Consider the following 25,497-nt stretch of genomic DNA (forward strand, 5'->3'; position numbering starts at 1 on the left):
TAAAGAACTTGAAAAGTTCCAGACTGGCCACCGTTAGAGACTTGGAATCCAACGTGAGGATCGCTGGCTTGATTCTTTGATGCCCATACAAAAACCGACGGCCCAGATCGTTCCGTCTCTTAAATCTTTACCAGTTCGACTTGATTTTTCCACAAACACGGAGAAAGAAAAAGAGACTCAAATTCCTCTGCCACTGCACCACTTGACCCTAAACGCTGAAACTTGTTCCAGTGGTGGTGTTGGTGGTTCGTGGCAAACGAAAGAGTCAGAGGAACTAGGGTATTCGTATTTTGTTGTTCTCTTCCATTGGATCCGACCACCGTTTCTTAAGAGGTTATCTATTGGCTCTCTTTTCTGATGTCAGTGGTTTTTGTGCAATTTGTAGATCTGGGTTTGTTGTTTTTTCGTGTTTTTCTTTGGAAGATTGTGGCTTTTCGGGTTTGATTTGTGGGTTTTGGAAGTGACTCTGGTACGCGCATTGTGGGGTTTTTTTTTATTCAACAGTGTGGCTTTTGATTTCATGATGCTAATGCTAAATTATGGGGTTGAGGGGAAGAAGCATGAGTTTTGAGACTTAAGCATCAGTCTTGAGACTCTGTTCTACGGGAATTTTTAGAGAGAGATTATCTGGGGTTTTTTCAGCTCTTTTACTTGTTTTGATTCATTGTAAAAAAGAACAAGAAAAAATTGGATCTTTATGAATTAATTAGTTTCATTTGAGGCATTTTAGGGGAAATTTTCTTTCTGAATTATGTTATGAATAACGTGGCTCGCTTTGAAACTGGAAGGACGCTTTTTTCTCAAGAATTTTCAAACTTTTTTTTCCCTCATTGATGCATGTTAAAATTGATTTGTTGAAAATGTGAGTCTTAGAAATGAGTCTTAAGCTTAAAAGTATAACTATCACGTGTCATGGTCATTTAATGTGTTGAATTCACTACTGAAATCCAATTTTGCTTGTGGTGCTGGTAACTGCTTCACCTTCATAATTTTCACTTTTGATAATTTGGAAAGAAATACTTGTGGCCTTTAGACAGGTACTAGTTTTCAATCAGGGTCGGTTATTTGAGGAAGGTGTAAGAGAACTTTATTCTAACTTGACCTTGTCAGTCCATAAGACTAAGCCAGAGGCCATACGCCTAGATCCATCAACATTGAGTTTACAGTAGCCAGTGCTAGGAGGTTCCCAAACAAAGAAGACTTGAACTTTAGGTCAATTACTGACATTATTTTTAGATACTAAGTTATCACATGTTACAAAGTTCTTCTTTGTAATTTCTGAATCCTTATATCAACTGTGTCCTTAGATCCCTTTGGTTCTTATCCCCAATAGATCTGCATCAGAAAACTTTACAGAATGATTGAGAAGAAGTTGGAGTGGGTTAATATTATAAGAGTCATTCTCTGTAATCCTTGACATTTTCCAAATTCCAGATGTAAAATAAAAGTTGTTCCTTGCCTAATCTGTCTTTTATGTGCATGTTTCTCCAGCAGTGTTGTACGTGAGAAGATGGTTGCGCAGGACTTCAAAGTTGATTTGAATAAAGCCCTCGTATTCCAGGTAAGGTTACATTGTCAAATGTTTCATTTTATTTTATATATCCTTTCATGGGAGTCGAATATATGCATTGGGTCACTGCATTTGATGGACTTAAATGACTACATTGTCACATATATATTTCAAGTTTGATCTCGGGGCTCATAGATTTTGACAGCACCATCTTTCTAGATTTCTGCAATAGCGGGTTGTGTGTAAAGAAGAATAAGTAAAAAGACATTTGTTAAACAATAGCCCAGTTTATAGAAAAACTTTCTTAACTGTCCTGAAGAATTTCAATAACTTTGTTTCACTCTAAAGTACTTGTTTGGCACTTCCTTACCACTTTAATTGGCTCCTCATTTTCCTTTTTTGGTAGTTCAGAACAAGAATTGCATTTTAGTTTTAGAATTACTTTTTCCACTTTCATTAATCTTTGAGCAGAGTGCTCTACCTCTACCTGCTCAATTTATTGTATTTGATGTGTTGTAATTGGTTTTACTGTAAATTTTACCCTTTGACAATTTTTCACAGGTTGGCCATCTTGGAGAAGCATACCAGGAGTGGGTTCACCAGCCGATTGTCTGCAAGGAAGGCCCTCGATTTTTTGAAAATGAATTTTGGGAGGTACTTCCTGCTCCTTTTGTTCATACTACGGATATGGTTGCACATGCATCTAGATTTTTTTTCTTGAGAATTTGGATCTCCAGTTCTGACTCATTTGTACTACTTGAAATAGTTCTTGACCCGCACAGTGTGGTGGGCAGTTCCTGTCATATGGCTGCCAGTCGTGTTCTATTCTATCTCCATGTCTGTACGGATGGGCCATGGATTTCCTGAAATAGCTCTGATGGTTTTCGCTGGCGTTTTCGTGTGGACATTGCTTGAATACACGTTGCACCGCTTTCTTTTCCACATTGAAACAAAGAGCTACTGGTGTGTTTCTTGTATCTCTCTCTCTCTCTCTCTCTCTCTCTTTATGTATCTATCTTTATCGTATCTCTCCCTCTCCGTGTTTATGTATTTGTTCACTTATACACATATTTGGAAAATCTTCGAGACTAATGCGCTAGTTTTGTTGAGATTGTTCAGGGGGAACACCGTACATTATCTTCTTCATGGCTGCCACCATAAGCACCCAATGGATGGCCTGCGACTTGTTTTCCCTCCAGCTGCAACAGCTGTTTTATGCGTTCCAGTATGTCTTTTCTTTCATATCACTTATTGTCTTGCCACATGGTCGCTATGTTTTTCTTAAGAATACACTTGTGGCTATGGTTACTGATTTTGAGCCGTCAAATTCATTATTTTTTAAATGGAAAACACAATTACACGTTGTACAGCCATGATACATTGCCTTGAATTTGATTAGATAGGATAGCTCAGTTACTGTTCTCAGTATTAAGATTACTTTACTGTGATTGGGAGGTTTACTTGGACATTATTATTATTACTATGATTTAAATTTGTCTAGGTATTAATCTTTGTTGTGTGATTGTAGAATTGTCCTTTCCAGTCATATTTGTAAGAAAACAAAATCATTACCAGTCGTAACTCTTTGGTCAATTGTTGCCAGTTCTGGAACTTGGTGAAGCTGATTTCCATTCCTTCTGTCACTCCTGCTTTGTTTGGAGGTGGTTTATTGGGTTATGTGATGTATGATTGTACCCATTACTATCTCCATCATGGTCAGCCATCAAGTGACGTACCCCGAAACCTGAAGGTAAATATCAGTACAGGTTTCATGCTTGCAGGATATTTTACCTATTAGACCCAAAACTACGTTTTCTTTGTAGTCCAGATCAGGAACTATAAATCTTGTAAAGTAGAGCATCAGAAAGAACAGCAGAAAAATTTCTGTTATACGGGAATTGGTGAATGCCAACAAGAATGAGCTGATGTTTGCTTGTTTTTGTAGAAATACCACTTGAATCATCACTTCAGGATCCAAGATAAAGGCTTTGGAATAACTTCAAGTATATGGGACCGGGTGTTTGGAACACTTCCTCAATCAAAAGCAGCCAAAATGGACAGATAATTTTGCAAGGGTTAGCAGGTGGCATTGGTTAGGAAAAGCAAGTGAAAGGGAATTCAACATTAATATTCTTTATTTTTGCTGTCTCCTAAATTTGTTGTACGCATAAATTATTTATGTCTTGTGGGTGGCATGTCATGGATGAAGGTGTCAATTTTTTGTGGTGCTGTAATGTATAAATTAACAACGTTGACTGTCCTTGGATTCGTTGGTTGTTTATGGGAGCAGACTTCTCCCAGTTGTCTATATTGCCTTAGCCTTTAAGTTTTCTTGCATGTCAATTCCCTAGTATGAATCTTGTATGTCTTTTTTGTTGACTTTTTTTTTTCGATAGCGTCGAGAATGTTAATGTTATTAGTCCTGATGTTATAATATTAGTAGACGATATGATACTAAATAAATAAACGTGTTATAACATGAATGGTTCGGTAAACACACATGGTTATGTGATGGGGAGTTTCACTAGTACATCCAAAATAGGGGTTGAAATTATAAAAAAATCTCACATGAAAAACATTTTATAAACACACCTCAAAACTCATTTATTAAACACACTTAAAATTCATTTATAAACACACTCAAAAAATATACAATTGTTGATTTTTGGGTTTATTTTGGGTATGTTTCTATGTTGTAAATAGTGTTAGGTATATTTATAATTTCATGTTTAGAATTGAGTGTTTCACTAATTTTGTATAAAAGAATTTATCCCTCAAATATCATCTGTGTTTAAAAGAAAAAAAAAAAAAGTGCCAAACTGGGCCTAGATGAGAATTTAATCTCAGCCCATATTGAATTGGTTGGCTTGTTCTGGTTTGAAAACGATTCGGATCTAAATTGGGTCAAGAACAAAATGAAGTCCTGATCCAAAAAATCCAAAACAAACCCAAATCTGAGGGGTTTGAGGATCCGATTGGAAATCGGGTCTTCCGACCCAAATCTTTAGGGTTCTTCTCCCGGCCATCTCAGTTGTCAGTTGTAATATTAACATAGGCGGTTGGGTTCTCTTCTTCTTCGATTCGCGCTCTCTTTGGGTTTAGCTATTAATCAGAATTTTGGGGCTTTAGGGTTTGCTGCTTGTTAATGGACTTCTTCAGCGCCTTCGTCCCACGGCAATAAATCTAGTACTACTCTTTTCTCTCTCTCTCTCTCACTCCCCGTGTTACTAAGGAACACGTTAACTTTTTCCCTCATTTTAAAATTTTGTTTACTTTTCCGACTGGTAGCAATGGCAGCAGACGTGCCAGTGAATCTCGAGGTGGTCAATTCATGCTGTGCTGCCGTAAGGGTTTCGAATTTTGATTTTCGTTTTCCTGTGAATTTATTTGAATATGTGCAAGTGGTATTCGATTTCAATGTTCACCTAGTTTTATGATTTTTTATGCAGTGGAAAAAGAAGTACTCAAAGACTGAAAACAGACGAAAAGCTCTGCGGAAAGCTTTGGACTTCCTTACGGAAGGTAATTTTTGAAGTATCTTTCAGACATTAAAAATTCAGTATTATTGGGTAAGCTGTTGAAATGATAATCATTGCTTCACCCGATTCACTTGGATTGTGGATTAGATAACAAGATTCATGTCTGAAGCTCCTTCTCGAGTGGTTGTAAATTGAGTACCTTTTTGTTTTCTGAGTACAAGGTTTTTTGTTTGATCAGTCATCGACGTATTTTGTATGTTTTTGTTCCCTACCTGTTGAAATTTATGCTTTAGGGTTATTATTAGTTTACCTATAAGACTTATGTGTTTCATGTTAAACATGAATGAGATGCAAAACAAGGCCACCCAAATCTGTTGCCATGCAGTAGCATGCTTACAAATGGAAAGGCCAAGATGGCCAAGAGTAAAGTAAAATTTTCATGAAATGCTTCACTGAAGTTGTCCAGTTGATATGTTATTGTTGGTTAGTGCATATTTGTTTTTCCTCTGTCGGAGAGTGTCTTATAAATTCTCCAAGTGACAAATCTCGTTTTCTTGCAGCATATGATCAAGAGAAAGCTCGAGCAGATATTGAGAAAGGGGAGAAAGAGAAAGAATCTTCCATTAGGATGTCTTTGGAGAATGAAATTTCTGGGTTGAAATCTGAGATATATTCTCTAAAGCAGAGAGGAAATGCAGATGCTCAAAATAGAAATGAAGTAAACCTTCTTAAAGCTCAAGTTTCTGACTGCGAAAAAGAAATTAATCATCTCAAAGACCTAATTGAGAGAGAGAAGAAAAGAGCAGAGTCAGAAAGTAAGAATGCAGAAGTGGAGAAGAAAAAGGCTTGCGAAGCACATAAAGCTGCTAAAGCTGAAAAAAGTAAGGCTGATGAAGAAAGGAAGCGCGCAAATACTGAAAAAGAGAAGGCTGATAATTATGGGCTTCAGTTGGAGGTATTGAAGAAAGAAGTGCATAAAGCAAGTTCTAATTTGGCCTCTGAAACATTGAAGCTTGTTGAGGCAAACAAAAAGCTTGAAGCAGAAAAACAGAAGGTGGTCAAGGAGAGAGAATGTGCAAATTCAGCGGTGGTGAAAGCAGAGGAGCAAAACAAGTTTGCAGAAGTGAATAGGAAGAAGAGTATAGAAGAAAAAAGTCATGCCGAACGTTTGTCTCTGGAATTGGTAGAGAGTAGGAAAAGGATTGATGAGTTACAGAAAGAGTTAAATGAAATTAGGTGTTCAAGAGAATTGCACGAGGCTCCTGGCAGCCAACCTGATAATAATAGAAAGGTAATGGAGCTTCCAAATTTTGAGGAAGCATATAAAAGGTATGAAACTGAAAAACAGAAGGCAATCAAGGAGAAAAAAAGGGCAGAGTCTGAGATGGCGAAAGCTGAAAAGCAGAAAAAGCTTGTGGAAATGAATTGGAAGAAGGCTATGGAAGAAGAATCTCGTGCTGATCATCTGTTTACACAGTTAGACAAAGCTAAGAAGAAGATTGAGGAGCTATCCTCTAGAAAATTGATTGAGGCATCTGCTGTTGAACTTGGAAAAGATATGGGTGCTGAAAGTGAGAAAGTGAAAGATTTGAAGAAACAACTTAAGTTTGAGAAAATGCAAAAGAAGCATGCCAAAGAAGTAGTCAAGCTGGAAAGAAGTCGTAACAGCATCCTGCAACAAGAACTAGGTCGCTTGAAGTTTGAGTTCGATCAATTTTCACAGCGCCTGGGTATGCTAAATACAGCTTTCTCGCATAGTGCGGAAGGTATAGATGACCCAGAAAAGGTTTGTTTTCCGCAGTCTAATCTTTATAGCTACCATGCTTCAATTTGATTTTGTAGTTAATAACTCAGTATTGTTAGTTCTCAAGATGTTGGTGAGGAATCTATACTTGAAACATAGCATACATGTTTTAGAGTTTGCTACAGCTACTGTTGATTTATTTTCTTTTTTCAGGCGTGGTTGATGACAAATGAACCTTATTCATCTGATGGCTTTTAGTGTTGTAATCTGGTGGGTAGAGCATAAGCTTGCTCATTGTTGTACTTTAATGCTTGGAAAGTAGTACCAGAATCACACTAATAAGGTTTAGACTTAAAAGTAGTTGCCTTTAGTTTGTAACTGTACCGTCTTGCCCTGCAACATTTCTTCTACCTCCAACCAGAAGTAGAAAATATAGGAAAGAAAACCCTCAGCTTCTCTATTATTTTCTTTTGCGTCTGTTATGTTTAGATTAAACAACTTTTAAGATAAAGGGAAAAGCATCACAATTTTACTCTCCCACTTATTATACTAGTCTAGTTATAGTTTTGTATCAATGAGTTGCATATTTCCTTTGACATGTGACTTGAGGCTTTGTTTTCGGTCCAAGACTTGTGCCTGTTAGTTTTTCAAAACTTCAGTTTGGCTTCCAACTGCATAGGTTTTTATTGAACATTTATGCTGATGTCTTGTCCTTAACAGTCTCAATCTTGTCTCTCGTGGATATTTTTCATTATTTACCCCAATGTGATCGGTATTTTCACAAGATTGTATTCTATCATGCTTACTAAAATGGACTTGTGCAATTTGCAGATGAACATTGAAAGTGGATTTAAACGTCTGAAGCCGAACTGCCCAGTTTTGGATGCATCTCAACGTACTGCACCATTTCTTCCTTTATCTGGAGGAAACTGCACTGATTCTATTTCAGGTATTGATTATATATTGGAGTCTCCTGTCAGAGGCTCTAACAGAAAAATGTTACAGAGTTATCCAATAAATTCCAGTACAGCATCTTTTTCTGATGGACAGTTGGTGGGCTCACAGGATAAGGGTGCCTTTTCTCTTACCGCGTCAGCAAAATTGGTTGAAGAGAAAGTTCAACCAACAATATCCAACTTGTCTGCTGAGGTTACCAAAATAAATTGCTATGAAAATGTTGCCGTGGTGGCTGAAAATAGTGTCAGAAGTCCTGTCAGAACTGATGGGGTTGGAAGAGTTGATGAGCAGAGTAGGAAGAGAAAGAGGATACTTCATGCAGTTGAATCAATTGAAAATCTATATTTTGAGGGTAAGAAGTTGCACCTGCGGGTAGAGGAGAACCTTTCTGTTTTGCACTGTTTGTTGAACAAGCAAATTGAAAAACCTTTTGAAGAAGGGAGGAATCTGCTTCTTGGTCTTCAGGGTGATTCATATGCAAAGCATGGAAGGGATTATGAGAAGGGGAAGGAAAGTACTGAAGAGAAACTAATAATGCAGAATTATGCTGATGGTAATGAGCAAAAGAAGGCCAATAAATTTGAAAATGAAGTCTGTGGATGTGCAAATGTCTGCAGACAAGTTTCAAAAAAGGCCAATGAGCTGGTATGGATCCCTCAAGCAAGCAGAGATGGCACAAGTGATTTTGAAACCATGTCAAGTTTTTATGAAGTAACTGATGGGAACTATTTGAAACTGTTAGACTTGGACGATGCTGCTGATGAGGAATTGTATAGGATGGCAAAGGAAATGCCACTGTCTCCTACACTTCCCGAGATTGAGTTTCGTGGTGTTGAAAGATCCAATGTGGAGATAAATTCAAATAACTTGTATTTTGATGATTCTGAAATTTTCAATAATTCAGTAGGGCATAAGAATGGAGACACCGTTGATTCTTTTACCATAATAGGGAAGACTGGGAATGGTAATTCTATTGCAATGAGAACAGATTGTGGTGTCCAGGACTCTGGTGCTGAAGTGATGTCTAATGCTCCTAATTCAAGAAATGAGGAGGCTATGCTCCCATTTGGAAGTGAACTTGGGTATGCGGGTGGTAATATCCTTACATGTTATGTTGTGTTCTCTAATATTAAAGACAGCAGCAGCATTTCTAGGATATGTTCTGCTTCCAGAACTTGTATTACACATTGCTCTTTGGCTACTCATACAGATTGGATGGTTCGAGAAATTCTGCTTGCTCTCAAGACTGAAGAAAATCTTTTTCCCAAGTAAGTAATTCATGGTAATCAAGGATGGTACATTTTTTGTATATTTGGATAGTTGGTCTTTTGCTCTCTCTCCCTCTCTCTCCTTTTCTCCTCCTCCTTAGCAAGTTGTTCCGTCCTTGTGATTGACTCACTTTTTTTTTAATTCTTGAACATGCGAAGTTAGTTTAGATGAAAGAGGCCTAATACTTAGTAAAATAGTGGGCATATGGGCTAATTGATTGTTTTTTGGTGGTCTTGTTTAGGGAAAAGGTATGTGTTTTCTTCTCAGTGTTGCTGCTTAACTTCTCCACTGCTGCTTTGAGTAAATTTGGGAGCTTGAAGTGGACGTCCAACCTCTGTTTGGATGCTTTTGCCCGACACGTGGGCTCAGGTCTGTATTTGTTTCTACATCATGTTATGTTATAATCTAGAATGTCATTTTTGGTTTCCTCTTTGATTTTGTTCATTAAACTTATGGTTTCTTTCCTTTTTTTCAGTGATGTCTGATGGGGATGGAAGAAGCATATTTGCAGAACTTGGTTGTTTGGACGAATCACTTAGTCTCATTGAGGATTTCTTAATAAATGGAAGAGTTCTGGTGTGTAAGGATGCATCTTCCGAGGCCTGGGTAGAGTGTCACTCTATGGTGAACATCCTATGTGATGGCATTCATATATCCTCTCGACCTGCATCAGCAGATGAGTTGGTGGCAGGGAGCATTGTATTAGCATCAATATGTGCAGCGTTTGACCATATTGGTTTTATAAGTGAAATGTCGTACAGCATTTTGCAGATTAGTAGATCTAATCATTCATTAGTTCTGACTATTCTGCATGCTTTTGCTTATATTGGGGGAGAGAAGTTTTTTAACTTTTGCAATTTCAATTTAGTTACTGTCATGAGATCTATAGTTACATATCTCGAGGAAGTAAGCATATCAAATTCTTCTGGCTCTTGTATTCCATCTGCAAGCAATTCTCGAACAGTGTTCTGTACATGTGTGAAATGCCCATTTTCTGAGGATGCAGTTTCTGTAGATACTGCTACATCATTTCTTTTAGAAAGGCTCCAAATTGGTGCTTTGTCAGGAGCTACATATCAAGATGCGATGGAATCAGGCATTTCGAATTCAAATTCCTGTATCCTGTTCAAAAAGTATAAAGCTGAACAAATTGCAAACCCTGATAATTGTGGACTTGGTGTGCACGGTGATTTGTCCTGTTGTTTAAATAAGTTTGCAGTGCCTAGTATTCAATCAGACTCTTCTACCAATTTCACTCTCTGCGATCTCAGTGATCTCCTATCCTTGGTGGAGTTGGTTGCAATCAACATGGTTAGTGTTTATACCTTCTGGAGTTTATCATGGATATTGTTTCCTCAATTTCCTACTCTCTTGTGTACGACTTAGAGATTGATCACTCATAGCTGCTCTACTTGTTACCCTTGTTACCCTTTTGAGTTCATTGTTTGATACTTGAGACTGTTTCCTTAATATCCTACACTGTTGTACTAATGACTTAGAGATTGATCACATGTAGCTGCATTACTTTTTGGATTTAATTGTTCTATGCCAAAAACAAAAGGAGGGTATTATCATCCTCTCAAATGTCTTTGTTTGTCTTGTGCTGATCATTAGCTATATTACCATATAATGCTGGCATAGTATTAGAGTGATACAAGTAGATGGACCAAAATCTGTTGTTAATGCTTATGATATGTTTGTATGTTGCAGAGTTTCAAATTTTATCTGAAATGATCGAATGTATACAAGTTATTGACTGTTTTGTTTGAAGTTCATTACAAACATAGCATTTCTTATAATATTTCAAAGTTGACTTAAAATATGTTAGCAGTTAGTTAGGCATTTCCCATTTTGTTATTGTCTTTTCATCTTGAGAAAAGTATTGGTTCAGATGGTTCTTAGGTACTAATACTTGGACTTTTCTGCTTGTTTTCCTCTTTAAATGCAGAGCTGGGAATGGACAAGTGCCAAGATTGTTCCTCGGCTGTTGAAAGTGTTGGAATCGTGCATGACTGAGAATGTGATTGCTGGAATTGTTGTTCTCCTTGGCCAGATTGGGAGGTATGTTCTCGACTAATTTGCCTTGCATCATATCATGAAATTGTATGTTTTTGATTTGTTACTAATCAACTGTTATTTATACCATGGGAAGATGTTAATTCTATAATTTTAGAACGAAGCTCCTTTACTTCATTCATCCAATCCAATCTTATATATTAGGCCAAATATCGTACCAGTGCCACTACTTTTAAGTTCTAATTTAACACTATGTTATTTATTTTCAGGCTTGGAGTTGATGCCCTTGGATATGAAGATAAAGGCTTGGAAATCTTGAGGTGTCAATTGTCTGCATTATTATGCCGGGACTCTGCAATTAGTGTTGGTCTCCCCACTCAAATTGCCACTGTTACAGCATTGCTGGGCCTTATGCCTTCTGATTTTGAAACAATTATTCAGGGAAATGTGGAGCCTGCAGCCATTGCAAGTCAGTCTGATCCAGCTCAGTCTATGAGGAAGTGGTTTTTTTTGCTGCCAAAGAAGCAACAGGACTTGTCACTTGGCTTTCTACAAACAGCTGGTATATTTGAAACAACTGGGCGTGTTTAAACTGCAACGGTACACTGACGTGTAGTGGAAATGTTGACTCAATTTTTGTATGGATCATCCCAAGATTTTATTTTTCTCTTTGGGGGGTTGAAATTAATTCAGAGCAGGAGATTTTGGTCAATTCCACCATTTGAATAGGGTGCTACGTTGAAGAAATTGAGGATTTCTGTCTGAGACGGCCGACGGGAATGCATTTTTGTTATTTTCACCGAAGAGCTTGTAAATTTCTGAGCCAGCTATTGCGATAGTTTGTAAATTTTGTTATGAAATCATTTCTTCAGGTCAGTAAATTGTTGCGTTTTGACCCTTCTTGCAGAGATTTTGCACCAAATGTTGTTTTCTTCTCTGTTGTGTTGAACGGAGTAAACAACGAGTCCACCGAGGTTTATTCTACAATTTATAATGATGGCTGACCTTTGGTTAAGCAGAAGCGAAAGTAGGCCATTTCACCAAAAATGAAGGCAATTGAAGATTGCAAAAACACCACAAAACCTATAAAACAACAATTAACTAGTTCTGTTTTCGTTTCCAAAAGAAAAGGAACAAGAAAAAAATGAAGGAACAAAACCTCTTTGTTTGGGTTTCGTTTCACTGGGAATTGAATGGAACAAAGTGTGCATCACACCACTCAACGGTGACCACTTGTAGTCTCTCACTCAAGCGGTCTGGGACACTTCTTCCACAACCCTCTGCGTGTCTCTCTCTGTCTTGCCATTTATGTTGACACGTTGACAAAACAAAATAACAGAGCTCTCTCTCTCTCTCTCTCTCTCTCTCTCTCTCTCTGTGTACAATAAGTACACACAACATAAGCAATTGCGTTTTGAGTAAATGTGTCACCTGCTCTCAAGTAAAGTAGTGATCCAACAGAAATGAAGGCAAGCAAATCCCAATTAGTTTCAATTACTTTTTCTGTATTTGATGCATGGCTACATATGGCAGGATGAGAGAGAACAGTTTAGTTGTACAATTGCATATTTTTTGTTGGCTTCTCATGTCCTAATGTTAGCTAGATTTGTTCAAGTCTGAAAGCTTTCCCTTAAAACTCTTCAGTGCATGAGCATGCATTCATCTTGATTTTGCAGAGGAGGAATCCAAGCTTAAAATTTGATGAAGAATCCCACGAAGTAAAGGTACAGAATCTTCCTCCAGCATCTTAACTGTGTATGAACCCTATCAATATAATATTTACAATATGATGTCTTGCTGCAGAATACAAGACTTTCTCCAACAGATATATTATTAAACAAGTTGAACGTATGTTCCTTAGTTGTAAGGTAAAGTTGCTTCTCCATTCAATGGGAATATGTATGGAAATATCCAACATTATATCATATTTTGCTTTAGGAGAAAGCAGGACATGGGTTGTGTAGGGAAGATGCAGAAGATGATGACGATAAGGAGCTTCCAAGTGGAAAAGTCAGCCATGGATTCCATTTGGTCAGGGGAAAAATGGACCATGGAATGGAAGATTATATTGTGACAGAAAATCGGAAAGTGAATGGATATGACTTGGGTTTATATGCAATTTTTGATGGACATTCAGGTCGTGAAGTTGCAGAATACTTGCAATCTCATCTATTTGATAACATATTAAATGAGGTATGAACATTTTCTAAGTGCTGCCAATTTTTTATTTTTATTTTTTTAACAATATTTATGCTCATCATCTCCATTACATTTTTAACTGGGAATTTGCTTGTTTTCAAAATGCAATGAATAGCCTGATTTTTGGACAAACCCAAAACAAGCAGTCAGGAGAGCTTTATGAAGCTACAAATGATGAGATTTTGGAAAAGGTAGTTGGTTCAAGGGGAGGATCAACAGCTGTCACAGCAATACTAATCAATGGAGAGAAACTGATTGTAGCGAATGTCGGGGATTCTCGGGCAGTTTTATGCAGAGATGGTGTAGCAAAACAGATAACTGTGGATCACAACCCGGAGACAGAGAAGGAGAAGGATCTTGTTGAAAGCAGAGGTGGTTCTGTATTGAAAAGGCCAGGTACTTGTTCAGCATTTTTGTACACTTGGAAACTAATCGCTTGTACAACATATAGTTTTGGGAGTTTCACTAAAACACCCAAAATGGGGGTTGAAATTATAAAAAAACCCAAGCATTATTTAAACATATAAACACACCCAAAACCCATCATTACACACACTCAAAACCCATTTATAAACACACCCAAAAAGTTGACTTTGGGGTTGATTTTGGATGTGTTTCTATGTTTAAATAGTGCTTGGGTTTTTTTATAAATACATGTCTAGGATTGGGTTTATTTATAAATTTGTATTAAAAAATTGAGTATAGGCCGTCGGGAAATTTTAATATGTTTTTCTACTTAAGGAACTTAATATGGAATTTATTGTGGAGAAAAACCCATATCATTGAACTTAAATGCTTAGCATGATCTCAACAGATACTTTCTGTTATATTATTCTCTGGTGTTTACATCTTATGATGAATTTAGGAACTGTTCCGCGTGTGGATGGCCAACTAGCTATGACAAGGGCATTTGGGGATGGAAAACTAAAGGATCACATATCTTCAGAACCAGATATAAAAGTTAAGAAGATCGACGATGAAACAGATTTCATCATTTTGGCAAGTGATGGCTTGTGGAAGGTCAGCTTAAGCTTTTGTTTCTTTAAAGATTTTAGCATAGCGTGATTGAATAATGATAATGCATTTCATATTTAGTCCTTCCAAAAGCTTGAAAGTTTTATCTGTACAGGTGATGTCAAACCAAGAGGCTTACGATTGCATTGGAGAATTAGATGATGCTCAAGAAGCAGCTGAGGAGTTGATTGAAGAAGCATTATCTAGGGAAAGCTATGATGATGTCTCCTGCATAGTTGTTGTCTTTCACTAGGCATATGTCCTGCTTTTCTGCAGCAGGATTTGACAAGTCTAAAGTTTATTTTATAATGAGTAATTTTCAATTTTCTTCCTAGTGTTCCATTGCAAAATTTAAGAGTAATTTTACAGGCATGGTTAAAATGAAAACAATGGTAATTCCTATATTTACATGTTATGAACAGTTGGCACTATCATTTTTTTTCTGTCATGGAGATGGAGGGTGACGACAAAATGTCGATAGTCATATGTAGCATGAAAGCAAATACCAGCTGATTCTTACAAGGCGAATGTTAACGTTTCTTGTGACTAGCTTATGTCATATGCTGGCTATATGATAAGCTGAAAGCTACATTATCCTTCACATAAAAAAGCCGAAAACTATGATGAGAGGTTTTGCTTGCTGGAGTTGTTAGGCTTGCTAGCTGCATATAAAAATGCTCTTAATGTACAAACAAATCAAAACAGACAGAAGTCTGGGTCTAAACTTCTGTAATTCTAAACAAAGCAGAAAGAGGTGGAATACTTTGTTCATTTCTGAAGAAATTGTCTGGATCAACCTTGCTCTTCACTTGTGCCAGCCTCTTGAAGTTACCCTTGAAGTACTTTGTGCCCCAAGCACTTGCTTCCAAGTAGCTTGTGTTGTCTTGCTTGTTGCTCCCCAAATCAAGATCCTTATAGTTGATATAGGCACCTCTCGGAGATCTAGAAACATAAGGGCTCATGAACCTATAAAGCATTCTTATCCAGTGTATATGCTTGTTGGTTTCCTCAACACTATTTACATCCCACTTCACTATGTATTGTATGTTGAACAAATTACCTTTTCTGTGGGGAAATGGAATTTCAAATTCTAAAATCTCATTCATCCTTCCACCATAAGGATCCATTATCATGAACACTGTTTGATCTTGCTGAAACCTCTCCCAAATCCCATTTAGAGCAACCTCTGGTATAGGTTGCTTGACATAGTCAGATTTAGCCTTGAAATTGCTCTTCCAGAGGGGGTCCCTAGATAGCAAGACCTCTGGGGACTGATCTTTTTGGAACCCAGCAAAATACTGGACAGATTGGATCCAACTCATTTCAATGCAGTCTTTTGCCTGCAATCCAAGCTCTGGAAAGCTCTGATCCATCAATGGCACTAGTCTGTCAATTCCTCCTAGAAACAATGAGTTGAAAGATACTTGGACTTTTTTCTCCGTCCCACTCCCCACATTTTCAATGATGATCCTGATGAAAAGATCTTCATGAAACTTGTCTGCAATGTATTGCCACCTGTGAACAAGTTTGCTTGCACCTTGTGCCAATGTTTTGTGAACTGTGAAAACAGTCACAATTTTTGGAACCTGAACCAATTTGATTTTCCATGAAAGTATGATCCCAAAACTTGACCCCCCACCTCCTCTAATGGCCCAAAACAGATCCTCACCCATTGTTCTTCTGTCAAGGATTCTTCCATTGACATCAATTAGGCGAGCATCTACGACATTGTCAGCTGCTAGGCCATGCTTCCTCATCAAGGTACCAAACCCACCTCCACTGAAGTGCCCACCAATTCCAACAGTAGGACATAACCCTGCTGGAAATCCAAGGCTTCCACTTTTCTTGGCAATGCTATAGTAAAGCTCACCAAGTGTAGCTCCTGACTGAACCCAAGCAGTTTGATCTGCAACATTGACCTTAACAGACCGTAGATTGATGAGGTCAATGATGACAAATGGGGTTTTGCAGAGGTAAGAGAGGCCTTCATAGTCATGGCCTCCACTTCTAACCCTGACTTGTAAGCCAAGATTTCTGCTGCAAAGAAGAGCTGCTTGGATTTCAGACTCCTTGAGAGGTGTAACAATGAGAAGAGGTTTTGATGTGGAGTTTAACCATCTGGGATTTTGTTGGGAAGATTGCAAGATTGATGAATACGAAGAGGAATTTGAGGTGTAAATGGTTTGATCAGAAGTTCTAGTGTAGTTACTGGATTGAACTGTCATGCACTGGCTGAAAATTTGTCCACTGGTTGAACTAGAAGTTGGCAGTGAAACTGAGACCAAAAACAAAGAAGCTAAAAGTGCAATTAGCTCCATCTCTATGAGGAGTTGAAGCTTCTAGATTTGCTTTTATAATGTCATTTAACTTGTATGGCTACATATATATATAGTCTTTTTGCTTTTAACTTGTATAAGTTCTGAATTCGGCTTGTTTTTACTTCTGCTCATCTGCATATATAGAAACAAAAATAAAAAAATAAAGTGATAATTCCAATGGAGTGGATCAAGCATCTACCATATTAAAACCAATTTGTCCTTTTTCACTTCAATCGGCAATTGGCAAACTGAAGTTAAAAGTCTACCTGTTTTCTTGTTTCAGATGTAACCCACAATGTGTCATGACCCCCCAGTCTCCTAACCTTTGTTTAATAGATAGATAGAGGGTTAATTAAATACATTCTTATAATTAATGGGTATGAAGTTCCACTTGGTGCAATTTGAAGAAAACATATGGCCATTGCTTGTGGAACTTCCATTGGCTCTATTGTAGCATTCTAGGATCAACATGTGTTGAATAGGTCATATCGTTGCAGTTGATCTGCATGCCGCATCAGTTAAGATAACCTGGCTCTTCTTTAATCACACACTTAAAACAATCACTTGGTTACATCATGTGTATGTTACGTTAATTAGTTCAAGTTCACAATGTGTTTACGTCACTTTACACTTAAATTCGAATATTATCCGTCTTTTTACATTTAAATTCGATTTTATATCTCAATAGAATTCATGATAGAAATATTCTTTTTATTTTTATTTTTATAATCTTTATCCGAAGATAAGAAGAATAAAGTATCTGTTCTTATCAGTATAATATTTGATATGTGGGCCACGGCCCACTTGATATTATATTTTTAGATGGGGAGGCCCACAGTAGCTTGCTATTGGGGTTTTAATGCGTAGCCCAAGTATTGCATTACAGCATGGCCTTGGCACACCCCAACCAAAACTAGTTAAATATTTTAGCCTGTTCTAATGCCATCTCTAGTAATGAGGGCTAAATTAGCCCCGTCCTATAAAATAGCCTTTTAAAATATGTTCAAAAAAGAAAAAAAAAACTAGCATAGGGTTAAATTATTGAGTTAATTACTGTTTAGTATTATGTGATTACACTCTTATGATGGGGAAGGTGAGATTATTTTTTAAATACAATTTTTATATAATGGGTTTTTCCATTTTTAAAATACTATTGAAAATGGAAAAATTGAAATACCCCTTTTAAAATGGATGAAAAATTAGATGGTGTTAAAATCAAATGACAAATCATGAAAAATTAAGGTGACATTTCTCATTTCTACAAAAATCTCTTACATTTCTACAAAAATCTCTTGTTTGAAATTTAGCAATAGATTCTTATTTCAATCCTATTTTGTTTCTCAAAATAATTTTGTAGTTCGGAATTTGAGATTTAAGTTGACTCTGTCAATAGTCATATGTAGCATGAAAGCAAATACCAGCTGATTCTCACAAGGCAAATGTTAACGTTTCTCGTGACTAGATTATGTCACATGCTGGATAAGCTGAAAGCTACGTTATCCTTCAAATTTAAAAAGCCGAAAACTATGATGAGAGGCTTTCTTTGCTAAAGTTGTTTGGCTTGCTAGCTGCATATGAAAAAGCACTTAACGTACATATAAAGCAAAACAGACAGAAGTCTTGGTCTAAACGTCTGTAATTCTAAAAGAAGCAGGAAGAGGTGGAATGCTTTGTTCATTTCTGAAGAAGTTGTCTGGATCAACCTTGCTCTTCACTTGTGCCAGCCTCTTGAAATTACCCTTGAAGTACTTTGTGCCCCAAGCACTTGCTTCCAAGTAGCTTGTGTTGTCTTGCTTGTTGCTTCCCAAATCAAGATCCTTATAGTTGATATAGGCACCCCGTGGAGATCTAGAGACATAAGGGCTCATAAACCTATAAAGCATTCTTATCCAGTGTATATGCTTGTTGGTTTCCTCAACACTATTTACATCCCACTTCACTATGTATTGTATGTTGTACAAATTACCCTTTCTGTGGGGAAATGGAATTTCAAATTCTGAAATGTCATTCATCTTTCCACCAAATGGATCCATTGTCATGAACACTGTTTGATCTTGCTGAAACCTCTCCCAAATCCCTTGTAGACCAACCTCTGGTATAGGTTGCTTCACATAGTCCGATTTAGACTTGAAGTTGATCTTCCGGAGGGGGTATAGCAAGACCTCTGGGGACTGGTCTTTTTGGAACCCAGCAAAATACTGGACAGATTGGATCCAACTCATTTCAATGCAGTCTTTTGCCTGCAATCCCAGCTCTGGAAATCTCTGATCCATCAATGGCATTAATCTGTCAATTCCTCCTAGAAACAGTGAGCTGAAAGATACTTGGACTTTTTTATTCTTCCCACTCCCCGCGTTTTCAATGATGATCCTGAGCAAAAGATCTTCATGAAACTTGTCTGCAACGTATTGCCACCTGTGAACAAGCTTGCTTGCACCTTCTGCCAATGTTTTATGAACTGTAAAAACAGTCACAATTTTTGGAACCTGAACCAATTTGATTTTCCATGAAAGTATGATCCCAAAACTTGATCCCCCACCTCCTCTAATGGCCCAAAACAGATCCTCACCCATTGTTCTTCTGTCAAGGATTCTTCCATTGACATCAATTAGGCGAGCATCTATGACATTGTCAACTGCTAGGCCATGCTTCCTCATCAAGGTACCAAGCCCACCTCCACTGAAATGCCCACCAATCCCAACAGTAGGACAAAACCCTGCTGGAAATCCAAGGACCTCACTTTTCTTGGCAATGCTATAATAAAGCTCACCAAGTGTAGCTCCTGACTGAACCCAAGCTGTTTGATCTGCAACATTTACCTCAACAGAACGCAGATTGATGAGGTCAATGAGGACAAATGGGGTTTTGCAGAGGTAAGACAGGCCTTCAAAGTCATGGCCTCCACTTCTAACCCTGACTTGTAAGCCAAGTTTTCTGCTGCAAAGAACAGCTGCTTGGATTTCAGATTCCTTGAGAGGTGTAACAATGAGAAGAGGCTTTGATGTGGAGTTTAACCATCTGGGATTTTGTTGGGAAGATTGCAAGATTGTTGAATACGAAGAGGAATTTGAGGTGTGAATTGTTTGATCAGAAATTCTTGTGTAGTAACTGGATTGAGCTGTCATGCACTGACTGAAAATTTCACCACAGATTGAACTAGAAGTTGGCAGTGAAACTGAGACCAAAAACAAAGAAGCTATAAGTGAAATTAACGCCATCTCTCTGAGGAGTTCAGGCTTCTAGATTAGATGAGCTTGAGTTTGAGTTTGGCTGCATATATTAAACATCATATTCCACTTGGGTCTGGCATGGTTGCAATGTGTCAAGACCTGAGTGCAATGTGTAATGTGTCCAGAGCTGAGTCTTGCATGGTTGCAATGTGTCAATTTACATATTCCACTTGCCACCTTACAAAGCTCCCCTACATCAACAAAGTTTAATGCACAGGCTCTCTCTTTTCATGTAGCATTCTAGGATCAACATATAAAACATACCTTTGAGGACAAACACATTGTTATTACATTGTTTAAGGGATGACAAAAGCAAAATATTAATAGGAAAAAGACATTCTTTTTCGCTTTTGTAACAGAAATTTGGAGTTTTATATAGTCCCAATCACCAATTTGATTCTAACTTCAACCAAAATATTTCCTCAAAGATAAAAGTTTGGTGCAATACTTTGCTCATTCTTGAAGAAGTTTCCATAATCAACCATACCCTTTATATGAGCCAATTGATCAAAATTTCCCTTGAAGTACTTTTCACCCCAAACCTTGGCTTCAGAAAATATTCCATGGATATTTCTCCCAATATCCAAATCCCTGTAGTTGACATATGCAGTCCTAGGGTTTTTAGTCACAAATGGAGCCATGAAGTTGTAAAGTCTGTTGATCCACTTCAAATGCCTCTGCTCAGCCAAATATCCCCCCTCTTGCCATTTGCTGAAGTATTGTATGTTGTGTAAAACTCCTGCTCTATGTGGAAATGGAATTGAAGATTCTGAAATCTCACTCATTTTTCCACCATAAGGATCCCAAACCATAACACCAGCCTCACCTTCTAGCATTACCTCCCATATGGCTTCTAAGTTTGTTTCTGAAATGGGTTGAGTCACAAAATCTGATTTGCCTTTGAAGAAGCCCTTTTGAACACGGTTTCTGTCTAACAAAACCTCCAAGGGCTGTCCTGGGTTTTCACCATTACTGTAAATAGTGGACTGGATCCAACTTATTTCCTTGCAGTCCTCAGGCTTCAAGCCCAACTCAGGAAAGCTTTTTGCCATGAGTGGGACTAGTTGATCACTGGTTCCAAGAAACAATGAATTGAAATTGGCCTGGATTGTTTTTCCACCCTTAGAATCCTTGCCTACAAATATAATGATTCTTATGAATAGATCTTCATGAAACTTGTGAGCAATCTGTTGCCACCTGTGAATCAATTTGGTTGCATTTTGTTCAAGGGTTCTTGGGATGTTGAAAACTGTCACCTTAGGAGGAACTGGAACCAAATTGATATTCCATTCAACTACAACTCCAAAGTTTCCTCCTCCACCTCCTCTAATGGCCCAAAAGAAATCCTCACCCATTCCTTTCCTGTCAAGAATATTTCCATCAGCAGTAACCACAATTGCATCTACAACATTATCAGCTGCAAGGCCAAATTTTCTCATCAATGTGCCTTGTCCACCACCACTGATATGTCCCCCAGCCCCCATACTAGGGCAAACACCAGCTGGGAAGCCATGGCCTTTGCTCTGATTGGCAACATGATAGTAAAGCTCACCAACTGTGGCACCAGCTTGAACCCATGCCGTGCCATTGTTGCTGTCAACTCTCACATTATTAAGGTTGACAAGATCAATGATGATAAAGGGGACATATGAATTATATGAGAGCCCCTCATAGTCGTGACCACCGCTTCGAATCCTGACTTGCAGGCCATGTACTTTGCTACAAATGATTGCAGCTTTGACGTGATCAGCGCTATACGGTGTAATGATGTAATGAAGCTTATGATATTTGGTGCTGTTGAACCTGAAGTTTTGTACAGAGGACTGAAAAATAAAGGAAAATGAAGGGGAATGAGGGCTGTACACCAATTTGCTTATGGTGGCTGAGTATTGTGGAGACTGGTTGGCAACGCAAGTAACAAAGTTGTGTTCAGGGATGAGGTCAAATACTGCAGAGGAAACTGAGAAGAAGAGAGAAACTATTGCATAGGTTAGAAAGTGAGCCATTTTTGCTTCCACTCCAATTGCTTCCATTAGCTGGGGGTTTTCATGCTTCAATTTCTGTGTTAACATCTACTGAGATTTTGTAACTGAAAGGAAATTAAAGCATTTGAAACTGAAAAATCCAAAATCTCCTCATCAATGGTATCAGTTAGAAAAATTTCTACTTGAGCGTTTTCTTGAGTAACAATCAATGATCAGTAAGCAAGTTGTGCAAAGGAAAACTAAAACAGAAGTTTAACTTCCGTTACAACTTTTTAAACCAATAAGCGAAACCTTTTTTTTTAAGCACTAGTGTTGAGCTTATGGATGCACAAGTGGTGAGTATAGGAAGTGTAAGTTCTCTTTGGCATAGTCTGACCAAAACATTATCATTTATCTAGGCGGATTGGGACTGGAGATGACAAAGTTAGAGCAAAAGTTGGGCTGAGCCATTGAAATGAATTTGATTACATTACTTTTCTACAGAAGTAGAACGTCTCACCAAGTCTCCAAGAGACTTTTATGACAAATTTATTCGAGTCTGTATAAAAATTTGATGAACAAAACACACTGATCAAACCATTCAAATCCATACCATGTCTAGCTTCTGGCTCCCTAGTGATGTCCTCTTTTTGGAAGAGGTGGGATGCTCTGTTCATGCCTGAAGAAGTTATTAGGATCAACTTTGGTCTTAATTTTTACCAATCTGTTAAAGTTGTCCTTGAAATACCTGTAACCCCAAGAACTCGCTTCAATAAAGCTTGTGTTGCTCTTCTTGTTAATCCCCAAATCAAGATCCTTATAATTCACATATGCTTGCCTTGGAGACATTGTAACATAAGGGGCCATGTAACTGTAAAGCTTCCTGATCCAATTCATGTGCTTTGCCTCAGTTTTATCTCCCTCTTGCCATCCACTCAGGTACTGAATTTTAAACAGCACCCCTCTGTGGGGAAAAGGTATTGCAGACTCTGAAATCTTGCTCATCATTCCACCATAAGGGGTCAAAAGCATCAGAGGAGAGGCTTCTTTCAGCAACCTCTTCCATAGCCCCTGAAGCCCAGTTTCTGGAATTGGGTTCTGGACAAAGTCAGATTTGGCTTTGAAGTAGTTCTTGCCTGTGGATTTTCCTTGAAGCAAAACCTCAGTTGGAGTTCCACTTGGGTACCCTGCTATGAACAGCACAGACTTGATCCAACTTGTTTCAGTACAATCTTTTCTTGTCACGCCCAATTCAGGGAAGCTTTTCTGTATGACACGAACTAATCTATCAGCACCTCCGAGAAATAGGGCCTGGTAAACAGTTGTGACTGTTTTAGTGCCAGTTTTGGTGCCATTTGCTAATTGTATGAAAACTCTGATAAACAGATCCTCATCAATTACTGGAGCTACTTGTTGCCATCTATGGAGGAGCTTTGTGGCACCTGTTTCCAAGGTCTTAGCAACTGCAAAAACTGTCACAGTTGCTGGAACAGGAACCAGCTTTATCTTCCACCAAAGGATGATTCCAAAGCTTGCTCCTCCACCTCCTCTGATGGCCCAAAACAGGTCCTCTCCCATTGCCTTTCGATCAAGGATTTTCCCTTTGACGTCAACAATTCGAGCATCAATGGCGTTATCAGCAGCAAGGCCATATTTCCTCATCATGGAACCATATGCACCTCCAGTTATATGTCCGCCAACGCCTAGACTCGTGCAGAGCCCGGCAGGAAAACCATGAGTTTTGCTTTTCTCTGCAATTCTGTAGTAAACCTCACCAATGGTGGCACCAGCTTGAATCCATGCGGCGTTGTTTTTGATATCAACATTGACTGACCGAAGCTTGGCAAGGTCTACAATAATGAAAGGTGTTTCAATCTGGGATACATAAGAGAGGCCTTCATAATCATGGCCTCCACTTCTGACCCTGAGGTGTATTTGAAGCTTTTTTGAGCAAATAACAGCAGCTTGGACATGAGAATCATGCACTGGTGTGAAAATAAACTCCGGCTTAGGCATTGAAGGTACCAAATACCTGAGGTTTTGTGCAGTAGATTCGAGGACAGTAGTGAATGTAGACGTATTTGGAGTGAAAAAGGCTTGGGAGAATGGAACGGAAGTCTGAGAATATTTTGAGAGGCATTTGATTAAATTGTCTTGTATTGAAGGTGGAGTCCGAGCATGTGCCCATGAAGCTGATATCAGAAGGAAAAAAACCAATGAAGAAACTGAAAAGTTCGGAAGCATCATGCTGCCTTGTTTTCAAGTATCTTGAATGGTGTTGAGGATTTAGCTTAGTGTCTTGCATTGCTTTATAGAAGTATGAAGGTCTTTCACCAACGCCAACGTGTATTTTACCTAATGCAAACGTCACATGTGCACGTTTGATAAACGTTGTTGATCCATTTCTAATTAATTTAAAATTTTGGGATCTAAAAGTTGTGTAAAATGATCTATCAAGTTAGTTTACATGCTGCATAGTGTGGCTGCAACTATATAAGAGCATCTCTAAGGGAGATGTCAAATGCAAAATGTTAAATTTGAATTTGATGACTTATGTAACAATTTGACACTTTGAAAAAAATTTAACTCCACCCAAAATGTCAAATATCATATTATTTTATTATATTTTTAAAAGCAAATGGGAACCCATACAATGCATAAAGTTTTAAAAGTGAGTAAATAATAGTGGGGTTCATGCCTAAAAAAAATATTTAAAAAATATTTGACATCAAGTTTTTTGATATATTGGTTTTGACATATCTCTTTCTGCCTTCAAATTCATGTAGAATTTGACTACTCGGTTAGAGCAACTTTAATCTTCAATTTTTGTCATTTCATATCCACGTGGCAATTTAACATATTAGTCGGAGATACTCAAAGTTTCTTTATGTACTCATTTGCCTGACTGATTTGTTGGCCTGTTTTTAATAGTTTAAGCTTTTTCTGTCGACTTATTTTCTGAAAATGTGGTGTTGGGATCATTCTGGTCAATGCCCTCCACTTTGAGTTCTATATTTTGTGGAATGGACGCCTACCATACGCTTCTGTCAATCAAAGCTTTCACTTCTTCTTTCTGCTTTGTGTATGTTCAATGGTGTAAAAGACTCCACTTCCATGTGAAAATGGAATTATACTCTGATATATTTGACTGACTCAGTCTTCCACTGAGGATCCCAAGTGATTAGGCCTGCCTCATTTTCCAGCTTTTGAACCCCTCCACCGCCGGGTTCTGTTAGAAAAAAAAGAACAGAAAAAAAATCTGATTTTGCTTTGAAAAAAGGCTTTTTTGGTATTGATATTCATCTAACAAGTACTATAGTCAAATGATGAAACACCACTAGCTATAATGTTTTGACTTTTGAGAGTTTTCTTCAATAAAATCAACGATTCATTGATTAAGTGAAGGTTCCATTGAACCCCATTGTTGGAGTAAGAACCAATAGATGCATTCCTCGTTATTTCATTTTCTGTCAAATCTGCCGACAATTTAGGCTAATTTCTACTAGGGTTGGACACATATGGGTTCGGCCACATCTAGTCTTTTGACCTATAATCGAGTCAAAACCGGTCAGTTCGGTCGACAGCATCCAGTTCACCAGTTTCTATTTTTTGGCCCACCCCTAATGTATACCATCCATCTATACCATATACATATAAAAAGGTGCATCAGCTAAAGTTATGCCTCAGTACTAGCTACAGGCATGAAGAGCCAAGTTTGATATATTAATGCATCTGAAAGAATCTGAAGCATACTATGGCTGTCAACTTGTTTGTAGTGGCTGTTTTGTATGTCTGCT

The 25,497-nt window shown here is 38.0% G+C and overlaps 4 protein-coding genes and 4 pseudogenes across 9 annotated transcripts; 4 read left to right on the forward strand and 4 right to left on the reverse strand.

Moving 5' to 3' along the window:
* Window positions 1–9: 9 nt before the first annotated feature.
* LOC103325274 (dihydroceramide fatty acyl 2-hydroxylase FAH1-like) lies at window positions 10–3,818 on the forward strand. 2 transcript variants are annotated; one of them, XM_008227430.2, is made up of 7 exons: window positions 10–333; window positions 1,492–1,561; window positions 2,072–2,164; window positions 2,277–2,473; window positions 2,630–2,735; window positions 3,114–3,260; window positions 3,456–3,818. In XM_008227430.2, the coding sequence occupies exons 1-7, from the start codon at window positions 80–82 to the stop codon at window positions 3,573–3,575; spliced, it is 987 nt and encodes a 328-aa protein (XP_008225652.2). In that variant the 5' UTR covers window positions 10–79; the 3' UTR covers window positions 3,576–3,818. The 2 variants fall into 2 exon arrangements, with proteins under 2 accessions (XP_008225652.2, XP_008225651.2); XM_008227429.2 differs by having other exon boundaries at window positions 1,495–1,561.
* A 645-nt stretch (window positions 3,819–4,463) lies between these two features.
* MEE22 (maternal effect embryo arrest 22) lies at window positions 4,464–11,881 on the forward strand. Of its 4 annotated transcripts, XM_089047892.1 has the most exons (10): window positions 4,465–4,696; window positions 4,799–4,854; window positions 4,960–5,032; window positions 5,550–6,775; window positions 7,565–7,682; window positions 7,764–8,958; window positions 9,201–9,328; window positions 9,435–10,270; window positions 10,908–11,020; window positions 11,245–11,881. In XM_089047892.1, exons 2-10 carry the CDS (start codon window positions 4,801–4,803, stop codon window positions 11,564–11,566), a joined length of 4,065 nt encoding a protein of 1,354 aa, XP_088904018.1. In that variant the 5' UTR covers window positions 4,465–4,696; window positions 4,799–4,800; the 3' UTR covers window positions 11,567–11,881. The 4 variants fall into 4 exon arrangements, with proteins under 4 accessions (XP_008225654.2, XP_088904018.1, XP_008225653.2 ...); XM_008227432.3 differs by having other exon boundaries at window positions 4,464–4,696; window positions 4,791–4,854; window positions 7,565–8,958; XM_008227431.3 differs by having other exon boundaries at window positions 7,565–8,958.
* Window positions 11,882–12,609: 728 nt separating this feature from the next.
* On the forward strand, window positions 12,610–14,630 carry LOC107880657 (putative protein phosphatase 2C 58; the record flags this gene model as incomplete). The annotated part of the gene is given in 7 exon segments (XM_089048655.1): window positions 12,610–12,699; window positions 12,779–12,823; window positions 12,914–13,168; window positions 13,290–13,331; window positions 13,333–13,570; window positions 14,040–14,194; window positions 14,304–14,630. Coding segments are annotated over 7 exon segments (963 nt in total), but the record flags the coding sequence as incomplete, so codon positions are not given.
* Window positions 14,631–14,651: 21 nt separating this feature from the next.
* On the reverse strand, window positions 14,652–16,579 carry LOC103325367 (berberine bridge enzyme-like 22). The gene has a single exon (XM_008227532.2). The coding sequence runs from the start codon at window positions 16,504–16,506 to the stop codon at window positions 14,908–14,910; it is 1,599 nt and encodes a 532-aa protein (XP_008225754.2). The 5' UTR covers window positions 16,507–16,579; the 3' UTR covers window positions 14,652–14,907.
* A 650-nt stretch (window positions 16,580–17,229) lies between these two features.
* LOC148918568 (U2 spliceosomal RNA) lies at window positions 17,230–17,413 on the forward strand (annotated as a pseudogene).
* A 718-nt stretch (window positions 17,414–18,131) lies between these two features.
* On the reverse strand, window positions 18,132–19,847 carry LOC103325276 (berberine bridge enzyme-like 22 pseudogene; annotated as a pseudogene).
* Window positions 19,848–20,158: 311 nt separating this feature from the next.
* LOC103325368 (tetrahydroberberine oxidase pseudogene) lies at window positions 20,159–22,012 on the reverse strand (annotated as a pseudogene).
* Window positions 22,013–22,145: 133 nt separating this feature from the next.
* On the reverse strand, window positions 22,146–23,989 carry LOC103325277 (monolignol oxidoreductase AtBBE-like 13 pseudogene; annotated as a pseudogene). Its single transcript, XR_016125445.1, has one exon. The product of XR_016125445.1 is annotated as a monolignol oxidoreductase AtBBE-like 13 pseudogene (transcript).
* Between the last annotated feature and the right edge of the window lie 1,508 nt (window positions 23,990–25,497).

This window comes from Prunus mume, linkage group LG3 (genome assembly GCF_029339155.1).
Source record: "Prunus mume cultivar Tortuosa linkage group LG3, ASM2933915v1, whole genome shotgun sequence".
NCBI lineage: Eukaryota > Viridiplantae > Streptophyta > Magnoliopsida > Rosales > Rosaceae > Prunus > Prunus mume.